The sequence below is a fragment of the Oncorhynchus nerka genome, linkage group LG20 (genome assembly GCF_034236695.1).
Source record: "Oncorhynchus nerka isolate Pitt River linkage group LG20, Oner_Uvic_2.0, whole genome shotgun sequence".
Taxonomy (NCBI): Eukaryota; Metazoa; Chordata; class Actinopteri; order Salmoniformes; family Salmonidae; genus Oncorhynchus; species Oncorhynchus nerka.
The window spans coordinates 52,673,377-52,690,527 of record NC_088415.1 but is presented as its reverse complement, the minus strand read 5'-3'; the positions used below and the strand labels follow the sequence as shown (position 1 = coordinate 52,690,527).

The window sequence follows — 17,151 nt, the reverse complement described above, 5'->3', positions numbered from 1 at the left end:
GGGTAAGTTGTGGCGAGGGACAGGGTAAGTTGAGGCGAGGGACAGGGTAAGTTGAGGCGGGGGACAGGGTAAGTTGAGGCGGGGGACAGGGTAAGTTGAGGCGGGGGACAGGGTAAGTTGAGGCGAGGGACAGGGTAAGTTGAGGCGAGGGACAGGGTAAGTTGAGGCGAGGGACAGGGTAAGTTGAGGCGAGGGACAGGGTAAGTTGAGGCGAGGGACAGGGTAAGTTGAGGCGAGGGACAGGGTAGGTTGAGGCGGGGGACAGGGTAGGTTGAGGCGGGGGACAGGGTAAGTTGAGGCGAGGGACAGGGTAAGTTGAGGCGAGGGACAGGGTAAGTTGAGGCGAGGGACAGGGTAAGTTGAGGCGAGGGACAGGGTAAGTTGAGGCGAGGGACAGGGTAAGTTGAGGCGAGGGACAGGGTAAGTTGAGGCGAGGGACAGGGTATGTTGAGGCGAGGGACAGGGTAAGTTGAGGCGGGGGACAGGGTAGGTTGAGGCGGGGGACAGGGTAAGTTGAGGCGGGGGACAGGGTAAGTTGAGGCGGGGGACAGGGTAAGTTGAGGCGGGGGACAGGGTAAGTTGAGGCGGGGGACAGGGTAAGTTGAGGCGGGGGACAGGGTAAGTTGAGGCGAGGGACAGGGTAAGTTGAGGCGGGGGACAGGGTAGGTTGAGGCGGGGGACAGGGTAGGTTGAGGCGGGGGACAGGGTAGGTTGAGGCGGGGGCAGGGTAGGTTGAGGCGGGGGCAGGGTAAGTTGAGGCGAGGGACAGGGTAAGTTGAGGCGGGGGACAGGGTAAGTTGAGGCGAGGGACAGGGTAAGTTGAGGCGAGGGACAGGGTAAGTTGAGGCGAGGGACAGGGTAAGTTGAGGCGAGGGACAGGGTAAGTTGAGGCGGGGGACAGGGTAAGTTGAGGCGGGGGACAGGGTAAGTTGAGGCGGGGGACAGGGTAAGTTGAGGCGGGGGACAGGGTAAGTTGAGGCGGGGGACAGGGTAAGTTGAGGCGAGGGACAGGGTAAGTTGAGGCGAGGGACAGGGTAAGTTGAGGCGGGGGACAGGGTAGGTTGAGGCGGGGGACAGGGTAGGTTGAGGCGGGGGACAGGGTAGGTTGAGGCGGGGGGCAGGGTAGGTTGAGGCGGGGGCAGGGTAGGTTGAGGCGGGGGACAGGGTAAGTTGAGGCGGGGGACAGGGTAAGTTGAGGCGGGGGACAGGGTAAGTTGAGGCGGGGGACAGGGTAAGTTGAGGCGAGGGACAGGGTAAGTTGAGGCGAGGGACAGGGTAAGTTGAGGCGGGGGACAGGGTAGGTTGAGGCAGGGGGTTGACACAGGGTAGGTTGAGGCGGGGGACAGGGTAGGTTGAGGCGGGGGGTAGGTTGAGGTTGGGGCAGGGGGAGGCAGGGACAGGGTAAGTTGAGGCGGGGGACAGGGTAAGTTGAGGCGAGGGACAGGGTAAGTTGAGGCGAGGGACAGGGTAAGTTGAGGCGAGGGACAGGGTAAGTTGAGGCGAGGGACAGGGTAAGTTGAGGCGAGGGACAGGGTAAGTTGGGGCGAGGGACAGGGTAAGTTGAAACACCTACACATTTCTCTACTGAATTAAATATTACCACTACCTTTTTAAAACCGTTACGAGGTTTCCATCCAACCTTTTTATGCGAGTAAAGTTCATGTTAGATAAAAAATGTCATGACCAGCATGATGGAAACAGCTAAACTTTCCCAATCTTGACCAAACAAAAATATTCTAGACAAGGCGGGATCTTTTTGTTCCAGTAAAATGTATTATGCAAGAAAAGCCAGAGGAAACGCTTTAATGCGCAAATATTATCGAAGTGAACTTGGACATGACGATATGTTGTGTGGTTCTTCTACTACGACTCGGGGAAGCATACAGTTCATTAGGCCACAGATGAAATAAGTTATGGTGAACTTCAGAGGTTGGTGAATGTGCACGGTGATGAGCTTGATGTTCCTTTCCGATAAATTTTTAGGATCTTTGCTCATGACGTGATGATTGATGCTTGGCTGCCATTTGACAAATAAAAATAATCTTGCTCTTTTGTCCATAATGTTCTCATAATTTAGGCTATACCCGCCCTGTATCTGCAAGCTGTTGGCTAGAGTGCACGTGGGAATTTAACCGTAAAAGGGATTGTTATGTGTATTACGTCATCACACACATCCACAAGTCAATTTGATAGAAACATCTCTGGTGGGAAAATGCATATAGTTTTTATGGAGATTTTTTAATATTCCCATGAAAATTTCGCCAATTGGATGGAAACCTAGCTTGTCTATTTTTATTTCCCAAACACAATTTTTGGTCTTTTAATCATTTTAAGCCTATTTTAACACAGACTTAACATCTATTCAAACACTGTACTTTTTAAAAACACTTTTAACATAGGCCAGGCCCTGTTGTTACCTCACATACCAGAAATAATGCCTTTCATTACACTTGGGAAGAAAACCCTTCAATTTGTTCACCTTGGCATTTACTCAACCATTGGCTCAACCTTTGGCTGAATTTAGCCCGTGGCCATTGGTTCAGCTCACCCCAAGTCAAACACGTTGGCTATATTAGCCCACAGCTACAAGGATGCACTTTCATGCTAGGTTTAGGACCTCATATTGAAGTTTATAGAGACCCCAACTGAGGTATATACCAATAGAACAATCTTACAATTATCTACTTTGGTTTAGATACTAGCATCAAGAAACCTCTAACACAATAAAAAATAAAATACTTTTTTTTTTTAACCTAACTTTACTTACCACTTCCCTTACAGACTCCATGAAATGATTACCTCTTCCTAAATATTTGGTAATATGATTAATTGTGTGTATGGTTTCCTAGAAACAAGGATGGATCAACTTATGCCACTATCCCCATACTCTACTTTCTTCTAGATCCATACATGTAATTGATTCTGTTCTAGATCAGTCTGTTTGAGTCTCTGTATGTGCGGGTCAGTAAGCTGGAGGACAGGAGAGTGCTCTGTGTTCTAGATCAATCAGTGGGTGTGGTTCTATGTTCTAGATCAGTCTGTTTGAGTCTCTGTACGTGCGAGTCAGTAAGCTGGAGGACAGTAGAGTGCTCTGTGTTCTAGATCAGCCTGTTTGAGTCTATGTTTGGTTCTGTTCTACAGTGCATTAAGAAAGAATTCAGACCCCTTGACTTTTTCCACATTTTGTTACTTTACAGCCTTATTCTAAAATTGATTTTTTTTAATGATCTCAACAATCTACACTCAATATCACATAATGAAAAAGCTAAAACAGAGTTTTAGACATTTTTGCAAATGTATAATATATATATTTTTTAAACATATTTTCATAAGTATTCAGACCCTTTGCTATGAGACTTGAAATTGACCTCAGGTGCACCCTGTTTACATCTACAAGTTGATTGGAGTTAGCCAAAAAGCACCTAAAAGACTCTCAGACCATGAGAAACAAGAATCTCTGGTCTAATGAGACCAAGATTGAACTCTTTGGCCTGAATGCCAAGCATCACGCCTGGAGGAAACCTGGCACCATACCTACGGTGAAGCATGGTGGTGGCAGTATCATGCTGTGGGGTTGTTTTGCAGGGACTGGGAGACTAGTCAGGATCGAGGGAAAGATGAACTGAGCAAAGTACAGAGAGATCCTTGATGAAAACCTGCCCCAGAGCGCATAGGACCTCAGACTGGGGCGAATGTTCCCCTTCCAACAGGACAACAACCCTAAGCACACAGCCAAGGTACAAGTCTCTGAATGTCCTTGAGTGGCCCAGCCAGAGCCCGGACTTGAACCCAATCAAACATCTCTGGAGAGACCTGAAAATAGCTCCCCATCCAACCTGACAGAGCTTGAGAGGATCTGCAGAGAAGAATGCGAGAAACTCCCCAAATACAGGTGTGCCAAGCTTGTAGCGTCATACCCAAGAAGACTCAAGGCTGTAATAGCTGCCAAAGGCGCTTCAACAAAGTACTGAGTAAACGGTCTGAATACTTATGTAAATGTAATATTTCCGTTTTTATTACATTTGATAAATTCGCAAAAATGTCTAAATAACTGTTTTTGCTTTGCCATTATTGTGTGTAGATTGATGAGGGGGGAAACAATTTAATCAATTTTATACGTTACGTAACAAAATGTGGAAAAAGTCAAGGGGGTCTGAATACTTTCCGAATGCCCTGTAGATCAGCCTGTTTGAACCTTTGTTTGATTCTGTGTTTTAGATCAGCCTGTGAAGGATTCCTCAACAAATCCAGACTGAAATGACCATGATTTGGGGGATTTTCATGAAATGTAATCCATAGAAGAGTCCTTTGGAGAAAGGATTGTTGACATATGTATATTTGACATTTGTATCTAAAAGCAGAATTGAGAAATCATTGACATTTTGGCCTTACCCAGCCCTCCATTAATAAGACTCCTTGGTGTTTGATCTGTAGCATCTACATATCAAACATTGATGTCATGACTATTTCAACATGAATTTATGAATATTGAGAAATAATTAACATGAATATTTTAAATATATCATTTTTGATTTGGCAAATGTTATACATACATGTTATACATACATGCATGTTATACATATTATAATGAGCATACAAAAGTTCCAGGGTGGGGTCTCTGCTACTTTTAGAATCATGATACAATTTGTAAGCATTACCAACAGTGAATGTGAAAATGGATTCAAAATAGTTGCCCTCTGCTGGTGATTTGTGGTTCTGACTAGCGGGATTACAGCTACGACCAGAAGGGACTTTTTTTCCGTAGCAGGTTAGTAGAATTTATGCAGCAGGTTAGGATAATTAACGCGGTATGTTAGGAGACAGGTTACGGTTAGGAAAAGGGTTAGGGTTTGCTAAAATACTCTCCTAACCTGTTACGAGAAGTAACTTCCAGTCGTATCTGTGCTCCCTCTAGTCATAAATGTGATTTGCAGGATGTGGAATGATACAAGTAAAAAGAGGGCAGTGATTGGTTGCATGATCTACTATGCCAATTTCTGTATAAAATGAGCCATAACTTTAAAACTAGCAGAGATCCCACTCTGGGACTTTGATTTACCCGTAGAGTATATGTTAAATAATATATTGATTTTTTTTTTAAATATGTAGATATTTTGCATTCATAAATTCATGTAAAAAAAAAAAAATGTGAAATCAAAAAGCGTCAAAGCCTCATATGATACCAATTTTTGCTTTGTAGAATCTACAGATGAAACATCATGGAGTCTTAAAGGAGGCCTGGGTAAGGCCAAAATGTCAGAAATATGCCCACTTCAATGAATTATTTCTCAATTATGCTTTTAGATACATATGTCAACAATCCTTGTGCCAATTCTATGGATAACATTTCATGAAAATAACATTTCCCCCAAAGCAGTTTTTTTTTTGTCTGGGTTTTTTGAGGAATCACTGTTTGAGTCTGTTTGGTACTTTCTGTTCTAGATCAGCCTGTTTGAGTCTCTATACGTGCGGGTCAGTAAGCTGGAGGACAGGAGAGTGTTCTGTGGCTGGCTGCAGCTAGACATCAAGCCCTTCAAACTGGCCCTGATGAACATCATCAAGAGGTGGAGCTGGATGTTCAAAGAGCACCTACTCAACCATGTCAATCAGAGGTGACACACACACACACACACACACACACACACACACACACACACACACACACACACACACACACACACACAGATCAATGCATATATACACACACACACACACACACACACACACACACACACACACACACAGAGAGATGTGATGTGCACTCAATTAAACACACACACATAAATCTAAACAGACACACAAACATCTATCTATTTACTGTGTCTCCCTCTTCTAATACACTGCATATCCCCTTTTCAACGTTCTCTCTCCATCTCTCTCTCCCCCAGTGTGAGCGACCTGGCGTTGTTTGTCCAGAACACATCTTGTGGTCTGTCTAATAAGGTCTCAGACGGGGACTACGCTGGTCTGGTGGACATTATGGGTCATCTGATGGCCATACGGGACAGACAGATCAGTGCTGATCAACACTTCAAACCACTCAAGTCCACCACTGATCTACTCAAGACCTATGGACAGCAGCTACCTGGAAGTGTCTATACACAGCTGGAGGTAGACTACACACACACACACACACACACACACACACACACACACACACACACACACACAAATGGAGGTACACACATCCCACCCAATGATCATCCTATGATGCCTATGATACCTTATCATGCCTTATAACCTGTGTAGGAGCTGCCTGAGAAGTGGAAGAGTCTGAAAAAGGTCGCATTTACAGTGAAACACGAGGTGGCCCCACTGCAGTCCAACGAGGTCTCCGTCATACGTAGGAAGTGTGTCCGCTTTGAGGTGAGGCGGGCGCGTGTGTGTGGGTGTCCAGTGTGAGGTTGTGTGTGTGATGGGTGTAGTGTATCAGACACACACGATACCATCACGGAGGACCCTTGCAGAGAGCTTAGCATATGCTGTGCAAACTGATCCGTCTGCTTTTCTGAATTATAGATGTTAGATAAACCTACCCGACTCTCACCCGACCTGACCACCACTTATATGCATCTAGCTAAATGTACTGCACATTGTAGCCTAGTCTAGCTAAACTGTATGTTTGAAGAATTCTATGTACGTATATCATCTTACAGATCAAGCAGCATGAGTTCAGAGAGCAGTTTCGCTCGGAGGTCATCTTCAGAATAGACGTGGAGGAGCCTTATAAGCTGATTGACAAGGTTACCATCTCATATTCACGTAGTAGGAGATTATGGGAGATGTAGTTCATTGAGTGGGGAAAAGGCAGCCATTTCTTTACTTAGTCTACTAATATGCGAGGGCTGTTTGATATAGCTAGGTATGCACAATAGTTTATTTAACAACTGTGTATCTTGGCTTGTGGGTGTAGTCTAACCGCGTTGTAGCAGTGTTGGAGGCAGAGATGCGTAAGCTCCAGGACACAGCTGATCTGTTCGAGGTCAGTTTCCCTGACTACAAGCAGCTTCGCCAGTGTCGCTCTGACATCATCCTGGTCAAAGCCGTCTGGGACATGGTCATCTTCGTCAAGGTAAAAACCTCACTCTGAATGTAGCTGAAGTGAATGAGTTGTTTCTGTCTTTCTCTGATTGTCACTGTATTGTATGTGATGTGTAACCCAGACCAGTATAGAGGACTGGACTAAGACCCCGTGGAAAGAGATTAACGTGGAGCAGATGGACATGGAGCTGAGGAGATTTGCTAAGGTGCTACATCCGTCACACAGGCACACACACACTTCCATCTGACAGATTTAAGGGAAATATCACGCCTTTATCTGAGTGTATGCTAGCCGATGCTATTATATTTGTTGTGTGTGTGACTATAATGCCTGTGTACATTGTATATCATGTGAATGTGTGTGTAGGAGATGAAGACCCTGGATAAGGAGGTGCGTGTGTGGGATGTGTATCTGGGTCTGGAGTCGACGGTGAAGAACCTGCTGACGTCTCTTAGAGCCGTCAATGAGCTGCAGAACCCTGCCGTCAGAGAGAGACACTGGCAACAACTCATGAACACCACAGGGGTACAACACTCTCTTTCTCGTCATATACTTCCCTCCGATTTGTTATCTCTCTCATGTTATCCATCTCTTACCATCTACAGTCGGGGAGAGGTCAATGGCCACTGGTCAGGAACCTCACCGGGGTACCACACTCTCTCTCTCTCTCTCTCTCTCACTGACCTTTGACCTCTCACCTCTGACCCCAGGTACGGTTTGTGATGTGGGAGGGGACCACTCTGGGAGACCTACTGGAGCTGCAGCTCCACAGAGTGGAGGACGAGGTCAAAAACATAGTGGACAAGGCAGTCAAAGAGATGGCCATAGAGAAGGTGCTAGCTGAGATTACTCAGACGTGGAGTGTGATGGCCTTGTCTTATGAGAAGCACCCCAGTATAGAAACTCCACTGCTCAAGTCGGACGAAAACCTGATTGAGACGCTGGAAGACAACCAGGTGACCTACCACACAATCACCCAATTCATAGTCTCCTTTTTAGTTTAGTCTCTCTCTCCGCTCACTCAGTTCCACTCCAGGGAATACTCATTGAATTCAGCAACAACAACAAAAAGTGCAGTGCATGTCCTATTATTGTAGCCCGTTATCTCCTGAAGGGAAGAAAGTAAAACACTTAAGAGCACCTCTTGATACTAGCCATCCCGGATCCGGGATCGTGAATACAGCCTCAAGCTCATTACCATAACGCAATGTTAACTATTCATGAAAATCGCAAATGAAATGAAATAAATATGCTAGCTCTCAAGCTTAGCCTTTTGTTAACAACACTGTCATCTCAGATTTTCAAAATATGCTTTTCAACCATAGCAAAACAAGCATTTGTGTAAGAGTATTGATAGCTAGCGTAGCATTTAGCGTAGCATTCAGCGGGCAACATTTTCACAAAAACAAGAAAAGCATTCAAATAAAATCATTTTCCTTTGAAGAACTTCGGATGTTTTCAAAGAGGAGACTCTCAGTTAGATAGCAAATGTTCAGTTTTTCCAAAAAGATTCTTTGTGTAGGAGAAATCGCTCCGTTCTTTTCATCACGTTTGGCTACCAAATATTCAGTCATCAAAACGGCAAACTTTTTTCCAAATTAACTCCATAATATCGACTGAAACATGGCAAAAGTTGTTTAGAATCAATCCTCAATGTGTTTTTCACATATCTCTTCGATGACATATTGTTCGTGGAAGTCTGCTTTCTCCTCTGAATCACATGGAAGAATGCTTGCAGCTGAAGATTACGCACCAATTTCGACAAAGGACACCGGGCGGACACCTGGTAAATGTAGTCTCTTATGGCCAATCTTCCAATGATATGCCTACAAATACGTCACAATGCTGCAGACATCTTGGGAAAACGGCAGAAAGTGTAGGCTCGGTCAGGGCGCATTCACAGCCATATAAGGAGACAATGGAAAACAGCGCCTCAAAAATTTTGCTCACTTCCTGTTTGAAGTTTCATCTTGGTTTCGCCTGTAGCATCAGTTCTGTGGCACTCACAGATAATATCTTTGCAGTTTTGGAAACGTCAGAGTGTTTTCTTTCCAAATCTGTCAATTATATGCATAGTCGAGCATCTTTTCGTGACAAAATATCTTGTTTAAAACGGGAACGTTTTTTTTATCCAAAAATTAAATACTGCCCCTAGAGTCTCAAGAAGCAAAAACAACGGGAGAAAATTCCATAGATGTGAAAGGCCTCAAACTCCTTTGAAACCCATTACTGTCTAACTACAATACTGTTTAATTGGCCTAATTCATATTTTCTTACCTGACCCCTCCTAGGTGCAGCTGCAAAACATCCTGATGAGTAAGTATGTGGAGTACTTCCAGGCGGAGGTGAGTAGCTGGCAGAGGAGGCTAATGGTGGCAGACCTGGTCATCTCCTCCTGGATGTCTGTCCAGAGGACCTGGGCCCACCTCAACAGCATCTTCACCAATAGCCACGACATACGCTCTCAACTAGCCCGCGATGCCGAGCGCTTCCAGGGCATACACTCCGACTTCCAGGTAGACATACTGCATAAAACGCACACACTAATCCTTGTGAGTCTGTTGACACACACGTGCGTCAATCTAAGTAACGTGATACAGAAATTCCCATCAAAATCCATTGTTTCTTTGTTGTTGTTGTATGGGCTGCGTCTCAATCCACCACGTCCGCTTATGTCGGCCTTCCGCATCAGCGGTGGAAGGTGGCCGAGGTACAGCGGTGTTTGTCACACCGTGAGACATCCCAAACATTGTTCTTCTAGCGTCCCGAAAAACGTCTGTAGCGTCCGAGCGGTTTGGCCTATTATGACCACTCTATGGAAAGACGAGACTCGCACGAACACTGTGGTGTTTGCCATTTTGCTATACGACCCCCAGAGGTGTCACAGGACTCGTCTGAAGGTAACTTATACAAGCAAATGGCAGTATGGAAGTCGATTTGTCCCCCTCCCCCCAAAAAAAATCCTGAGCTTTCTCATATCTTCTAACATTTCAAACTCTTATTCTTTATGATTTATTTTTTGACTTTTTTGTGAATGTTTTATTCACTATGGGCTATAGTGTAATAAATGCCAAATTCTATATTTGATCAAATGCATTTGAAATATTTGTTGTATGCCTAAAGGAGTCCTAAAATTCCAAATCAAATATCTAAATGATCCATGGTGTGACCATCTTAAAACAATTCCATAGCTTAGTAGACACACACACACACACACACACACACACACACACACACACACACACACACACAGCAACAACAGACGGTCTCAACTAGCGCACAACACAGAGATGTTCCATCAGGCTCTGTGTTCCAGGTAACACACGCACACTTCTGCACCCACACACTACCAGAACAAACGTTCCTCAAACACAAATCCACCATTCTGTTGTACAATGGTGACAGTGAATAAGGCTTGTAATGACTTGATTCTGTATGTGATGTGATGAAACAGAACATGATGACAGAGGTTGTCCAGACCCGTAACGTGGTGGAGGTCACCAACCAACCTGGCTTCCTGGAGAAACTAGAGGCTCTGCAGCAAAGGTGTGTGTGTGTGTGTGTGTGTGTGTGCGTGCGTGCGTGCGTGAATGCAGTTGGATTTGCGTGTGTGTGTGTGTCTGTACTAACTCTACTCTCTCTCCCCCCAGGCTGTCAGTGTGTGAGAAGGCCCTGGCTGAGTATCTGGAAACCAAAAGACTGACGTTCCCTCGGTTCTACTTTGTCTCTGCTACAGACCTATTGGAGATCGTCTCCAAGGGAACACAGCCCAAACAGGTGAACATCACTCACCTGATTTTTAAATTGAACATACAGTATACTGCATGAAATACACTAGATGGCCAAAATCATGGGCATTAATATGGAATTGCCCCCCCCCCCCTTTGCTGCTATAACAGCCTCCACTCTTCTGGGAAGGCTTTCCACTACATGTTGGAACATTGCGGCGGGGACTTGCACCCATTCAGCCACAAGAGCGTTAGTAACGTCGGGCACTGATGCTGGGCGATTAGGCCTGGCTCGCAGTCTGCGTTCCAATTCAGCCCAAAAGTATTGGATGGGGTTGAGGTCATGGCTCTATTCAGGCCAGTCAATTTCTTCCACACCAATCTTCTACAAATCATTTCTGTATGGACCTTGTTTTGTGCACGAGGGCATTCTCATGGTGAAACAGGAAAAGTGCATTCCCAAACTGTTCCCACAAAGTTGGAAGCATAGTATCGTCTATAATGTCATTGTATGCTGTAGCGTTAAGATTTCCCTTCATTGAAACTAAGGGGCCTTGCCCAGACCATGGAAAACAGCCCCAGACCATTATTCCTTTACAATTGGCACTATGCATTGGGGCAGGTAGTGTTCTACTGGCATCCGCCAAACCCAGATTTGTCCGTCAGACTGCCAGATGAAGCGTTATTCATCACTCCAGAGAACCCGTTTCCACTGCTCCAGAGTCCGAGCGGTTTGGGGAGCTTTACACTAATCCAGCCAACTCTTGGCATTGCTCATGGTGATCTTAGGCTTGTGTGCTTCTGCTCAGCCATGGGAACCTATTTCATGAAGCTCACGACTAACAGTTATTGTGCTGGCATTGCTTCCAGAGGCCGTTTGGAACTAGGTAGTGAGTGTTGTAACCGAGGACAGACGATTCTCACGTGCTACGCACTTCACTACTCCCGTTCTGTGAGCTTGTGTGGCCTATCTCTTCAAGGGCTGAGCTGTTGTTGTTCCTAGACGTTTCCACTTCGCAATAACAGCACTTACAGTTGACTGGGACAGCTCTAGCAGGGCCGAAATTTGACAAACTGACTTGAAACGAGGGTATCCTGTGATGGTGCCACGTTGAACGTCACTGAGCTCTTCAGTACGGGCCATTCTATTTCCCTATGGGGATGGCATGGCGGTGTGCTCGATTGTATACACCTGTCAGCAACGGGTGTGGCTGAAATAACCCAATCCGCTCATTTGAAGGGGTGTCCACACACCTACTTTTTGCCATGTTGTGTACGATGATGATGGTGGTGGTGTGTGTTCTGATGTGTGACCCAGGTTACCAGGCACCTGTTGAAGCTGTTTGATAACGTGGCGGACCTTCGCTTCCAAGACTCAGAGAAAGAGGGAGAGGAGGGAGAAAAGAAACAGGGAGAGGAGGATGAGGGGGAGGCAGTTGCCATAGGAATGTACAGTAGAGAAGGGGAGTACGTACCTTTCTCCGAACCCTGCATCTGCCAAGGACAGGTAGGAACACCTGTGTGTGTGTGTGTGTGTGTGTGTGTGTGTGTGTGTGTGTGTGTGTGTGTGTGTGTGTGTGTGTGTGTGTGTGTGTGTGTGTGTGTGTGTGTGTGTGTGTCTGACACGTATATATGTCTGTGTATCTGTAGGCAGAGTGCTGGCTGAGTGAACTTGAGCGGACTATGCGCTCTACTGTCCAGAGGGAGATCCAAGAAGCTGTCGCTGCTTATGAGGACAAACCCAGAGACCAGTGGCTGTTTGACTATCCAGCACAGGTGTGTGTGTGTCGTCCCCAAACTCACTACTGCACTCAAAAGCTTTGCTGCCAAACAAAAATGTGTGTTGTCCTCCTCTGCCAAGGTTGGTCTGACTGGCAGCCAGGTGTGGTGGGCAACAGACGTGGGTATCGCCTTTGAGAGGGTGGAGGAGGGCTTTGAGACTGCCCTGAAGGACTACAACAGAAAGCAGGTAGACACACACACACACACACACACACGTCTGTGATATATCGCCCAGTTGATCTAAGTCTCTTATACACAAAATTGTTATTTTGTGGTTATGTGATGGTTATCTGATGGTTGTATGTTGGTAGATCACCCAGCTGAACTCCCTGATCCACATGCTCCTGGGAGACCTGACTCCAGGTGACAGACAGAAGATCATGACCTTGTGCACCATCGACGTGCACGCTCGCGACGTGGTCGCCAAACTCATAGCACAGAAGGTGATAATAACCACTGCCCTCAGATCACAATTCACTTTTATAAGAGGTGAATAAACATAAAAAATGACCTTGAAACAACATTTGAACATAACCACTGGTCTGAGATCAGATTTACATGCTCTAATCATTTAACGTTTACATTTTAGTCATTTAGCAGACACTCTTACCCAGAGCGACTTAAAGGAGCAATTAGGGTTAAGTGCCTTGCTCAACGGCTCATCACTTTGTCAGCTCTGGGATTTGAACCAGCAACCTTTCGGTAACTGACCCAACGCTCTAACCGCTAGGCTACCTGCCTCTTTCACAGGACTATGAAAGAGTCGCTCTTAGATGCTGTTTAGTCTGGGTTAATAACAAATTGATTCTTGGGGGTCTGGTTTCCTAGGTGACAACGGGACAGGCGTTTGCATGGCTGTCCCAGCTGCGCCATCGTTGGGATGACGTGACGAGACACTGTTACATCAACATCTGTGATGCTCAGTTCCAGTTCTCATATGAGTACCTGGGCAATACCAACAGACTGGTCATCACTCCACTCACTGACAGGTACACACACATGCAGGCATCAACTCTTCATACACATGCTATAACACTCTAAACTAGTTTACCCACCTTTTGCGGGACAAATGCATTTAAAGTATAAGGAGCGTTACTTTACTCACCGTGAACTGCTATCAGCTTTTACCCACCTCTCTCTCTCTCTCTCTCTCTCTCTCTCCTCTCTCCTCTCTTCTCTCTCTCTCTCTCTCTCTCTCTCTCTCTCTCTCTCTCTCTCTCTCTCTCTCTCTCTCTCTCTCTCTCTCTCTCTCTCTCTCTCTCTCTCTCTCTCTCTCTCTCTCTCTCTCTCTCTCTCTCTCTCTCTCTCTCTCTCTCTCTCTCTCTCTCTCTCTCTCTCTCTCTCTCTCTCTCTCTCTCTCTCTCTCTCTCTCTCTCTCTCTCTCCTTCTCCCCAGGTGTTACATCACTCTGACCCAGTCTCTCCACCTGACGATGAGTGGCGCCCCCTCTGGTCCAGCAGGCACTGGGAAGACTGAAACCACCAAGGACCTGGGCCGCTCCTTAGGCATCATGGTCTATGTATTCAACTGCTCCGAACAGATGGACTACAAGGTAGGTATTCACAAACTGGTCGAGCAGCGTGGATACACTGTTTTTGGTTAGAACATAATCTGTGTTTGCGTGCTTCCGAATCCCCAGTTTCTTTCACCACCTCTTCTGTAGTCCATAGGGAACATCTATAAAGGCCTGGCCCAGACTGGTGTGTGGGGCTGTTTTGATGAGTTCAACAGGATCTCTGTGGAGGTGCTATCTGTGGTGGCAGTACAGGTCAAAACCATACAGGACGCCATCAGGAACAAGAGACAGAGGTGAGGGACTCCTAGCTAACTAATGGAATGAAACAAATCCAAGAGGCTTTGTGTCTTTCGCTAAGATTTGTGTTCCTGCTTGTCAGGTTCCATTTCCTGGGTGAGGAGATCGAGCTGAGGCCGACCGTAGGGATTTTTATCACTCTGAACCCAGGCTACGCTGGGAGAACTGAACTACCAGAGAACCTCAAGGCCTTGTTCAGGTGACACACACACACACACACACACACACACACACACACACACAGGCTGAATTGCAAATCAACCCACTCCATCTCTCCCTTCAGTCTGAATGTTCACACTCTCCAATCTAGGCCGTGTGCGATGGTGATTCCTGACTACGAGTTGATCTGTGAGATCATGCTGGTTGCTGAGGGATTCATCGATGCTCGCCTGCTCGCACGCAAGTTCATCAGCCTGTACACACTCTGCAAGGAGCTGCTCTCTAAGCAGGTACAAACAAGCAAACAAACAAATACACAAAGAAACACTCTAATACTGTGTAATACTGCTTATGTGTTGTAGGACCACTATGACTGGGGCCTCAGGGCCATCAAGTCAGTGCTGGTGGTGGCTGGATCACTGAAGAGAGAAGACAGAAGCAGACCAGAAGAACAGGTAACACAGTGTTTATCAACCAGGGCGTCTTCCCCTAATGACCATACTATATAGACGCTATATTGGTGTCCCTATATTCTTGTCTGTCTCTGTAGGTCTTCATGATGTCCCAATAGTTCTGTCTGTCTCTGTAGGTCTTCATGATGTCCCTATAGTTCTGTCTGTCTCTAGAGGTCTTCATGATGTCCCTATCTTTATGTCTGGGTCTATAGGTCTTCATGATGTCCCTATATTCTTGTCTGTCTCTGTAGGTCTTCATGATGTCCCTATAGTTCTGTCTGTCTCTGTAGGTCTTCATGATGTCCCTATAGTTCTGTCTGTCTCTATAGGTCTTCATGATGTCCCTATAGTTCTGTCTGTCTCTAGAGGTCTTCATGATGTCCCTATATTCTCGTCTGTCTCTATAGGTCTTCATGATGTCCCTATCTTTATGTCTGGGTCTATAGGTCTTCATGATGTCCCTATATTCTTGTCTGTCTCTATAGGTCTTCATGTCCCTATATTCCTGTCTGTCTCTATAGGTCCTGATATAATATTTCCCTATATTCCCATCTGTCTCTATAGGTCTTCATGATGTCCCTATAGTTCTGTCTGTCTCTATAGGTCTTCATGATGTCCCTATATTCTTGTCTGTCTCTATAGGTCTTCATGATGTCCCTATATTCCTGTCTGTCTCTATAGATCCTGATACAGTATGTCCCTATATTCCTGTCTGTCTCTATAGGTCCTGATAGAATATGTCCCTATATTCCTGTCTGTCTCTATAGGTCCTGATATAATATTTCCCTATATTCCCATCTGTCTCTATAGGTCTTCATGATGTCCCAATAGTTCTGTCTGTCTCTGTAGGTCTTCATGATGTCCCTATAGTTCTGTCTGTCTCTATAGGTCTTCATGATGTCCCTATAGTTCTGTCTGTCTCTAGAGGTCTTCATGATGTCCCTATATTCTCGTCTGTCTCTATAGGTCTTCATGATGTCCCTATCTTTATGTCTGGGTCTATAGGTCTTCATGATGTCCCTATATTCTTGTCTGTCTCTATAGGTCTTCATGATGTCCCTATATTCCTGTCTGTCTCTATAGGTCCTGATATAATATGTCCCTATATTCCTGTCTGTCTCTATAGGTCCTGATATAATATTTCCCTATATTCCCATCTGTCTCTATAGGTCTTCATGATGTCCCTATAGTTCTGTCTGTCTCTATAGGTCTTCATGATGTCCCTATATTCTTGTCTGTCTCTATAGGTCTTCATGATGTCCCTATATTCCTGTCTGTCTCTATAGATCCTGATACAGTATGTCCCTATATTCCTGTCTGTCTCTATAGGTCCTGATAGAATATGTCCCTATATTCCTGTCTGTCTCTATAGGTCCTGATAGAATATGTCCCTATATTCCTGTCTGTCTCTATAGGTCCTGATATAATATTTCCCTATATTTCCATCTGTCTCTATAGGTCTTCATGATGTCCCTATCTTTATGTCTGGGTCTATAGGTCTTCATGATGTCCCTATAGTTCTGTCTGTCTCTATAGGTCTTCATGATGTCCCTATATTCCTGTCTGTCTCTATAGATCCTGATACAGTATGTCCCTATATTCCTGTCTGTCTCTATAGGTCCTGATAGAATATGTCCCTATATTCCTGTCTGTCTCTATAGGTCTTCATGATGTCCCTATCTTTATGTCTGGGTCTAGAGGTCTTCATGATGTCCCTATAATTCTGTCTGTCTCTATAGGTCTTCATGATGTCCCTATATTCCTGTCTGTCTCTATAGATCCTGATACAGTATGTCCCTATATTCCTGTCTGTCTCTATAGGTCCTGATATAATATGTCCCTATATTCCTGTCTGTCTCTATAGATCCTGATACAGTATGTCCCTATATTCCTGTCTGTCTCTATAGGTCCTGATAGAATATGTCCCTATATTCCTGTCTGTCTCTATAGGTCCTGATATAATATTTCCCTATATTCCCATCTGTCTCTATAGGTCTTCATGATGTCCCTATCTTTATGTCTGGGTCTATAGGTCTTCATGATGTCCCTATAGTTCTGTCTGTCTCTATAGGTCTTCATGATGTCCCTATATTCTTGTCTGTCGCTATAGGTCTTCATGATGTCCCTATATTCCTGTCTGTCTCTATAGATCCTGATACAGTATGTCTCTAT

At 45.3% G+C, this 17,151-nt stretch overlaps 1 protein-coding gene across 1 annotated transcript in view; it reads left to right on the top strand.

Moving 5' to 3' along the window:
- The window catches only part of dnah9l (dynein, axonemal, heavy polypeptide 9 like), a 174,719-nt gene that overhangs the window by 7,424 nt on the left and 150,144 nt on the right, over positions 1 to 17,151 (top strand). The window contains exons 18-38 of the mRNA XM_065005584.1: positions 5,443 to 5,612; positions 5,889 to 6,111; positions 6,250 to 6,366; positions 6,657 to 6,743; positions 6,914 to 7,072; positions 7,164 to 7,247; positions 7,409 to 7,567; positions 7,753 to 7,998; positions 9,334 to 9,558; positions 10,497 to 10,588; positions 10,693 to 10,819; positions 12,089 to 12,277; positions 12,421 to 12,546; positions 12,632 to 12,739; positions 12,864 to 12,995; positions 13,381 to 13,541; positions 13,948 to 14,104; positions 14,216 to 14,361; positions 14,448 to 14,564; positions 14,676 to 14,814; positions 14,887 to 14,979. Coding sequence (XP_064861656.1) covers positions 5,443 to 5,612; positions 5,889 to 6,111; positions 6,250 to 6,366; positions 6,657 to 6,743; positions 6,914 to 7,072; positions 7,164 to 7,247; positions 7,409 to 7,567; positions 7,753 to 7,998; positions 9,334 to 9,558; positions 10,497 to 10,588; positions 10,693 to 10,819; positions 12,089 to 12,277; positions 12,421 to 12,546; positions 12,632 to 12,739; positions 12,864 to 12,995; positions 13,381 to 13,541; positions 13,948 to 14,104; positions 14,216 to 14,361; positions 14,448 to 14,564; positions 14,676 to 14,814; positions 14,887 to 14,979 — 3,057 coding nt within the window. The remainder of the gene's footprint in view (positions 1 to 5,442; positions 5,613 to 5,888; positions 6,112 to 6,249; positions 6,367 to 6,656; positions 6,744 to 6,913; positions 7,073 to 7,163; positions 7,248 to 7,408; positions 7,568 to 7,752; positions 7,999 to 9,333; positions 9,559 to 10,496; positions 10,589 to 10,692; positions 10,820 to 12,088; positions 12,278 to 12,420; positions 12,547 to 12,631; positions 12,740 to 12,863; positions 12,996 to 13,380; positions 13,542 to 13,947; positions 14,105 to 14,215; positions 14,362 to 14,447; positions 14,565 to 14,675; positions 14,815 to 14,886; positions 14,980 to 17,151) is intronic.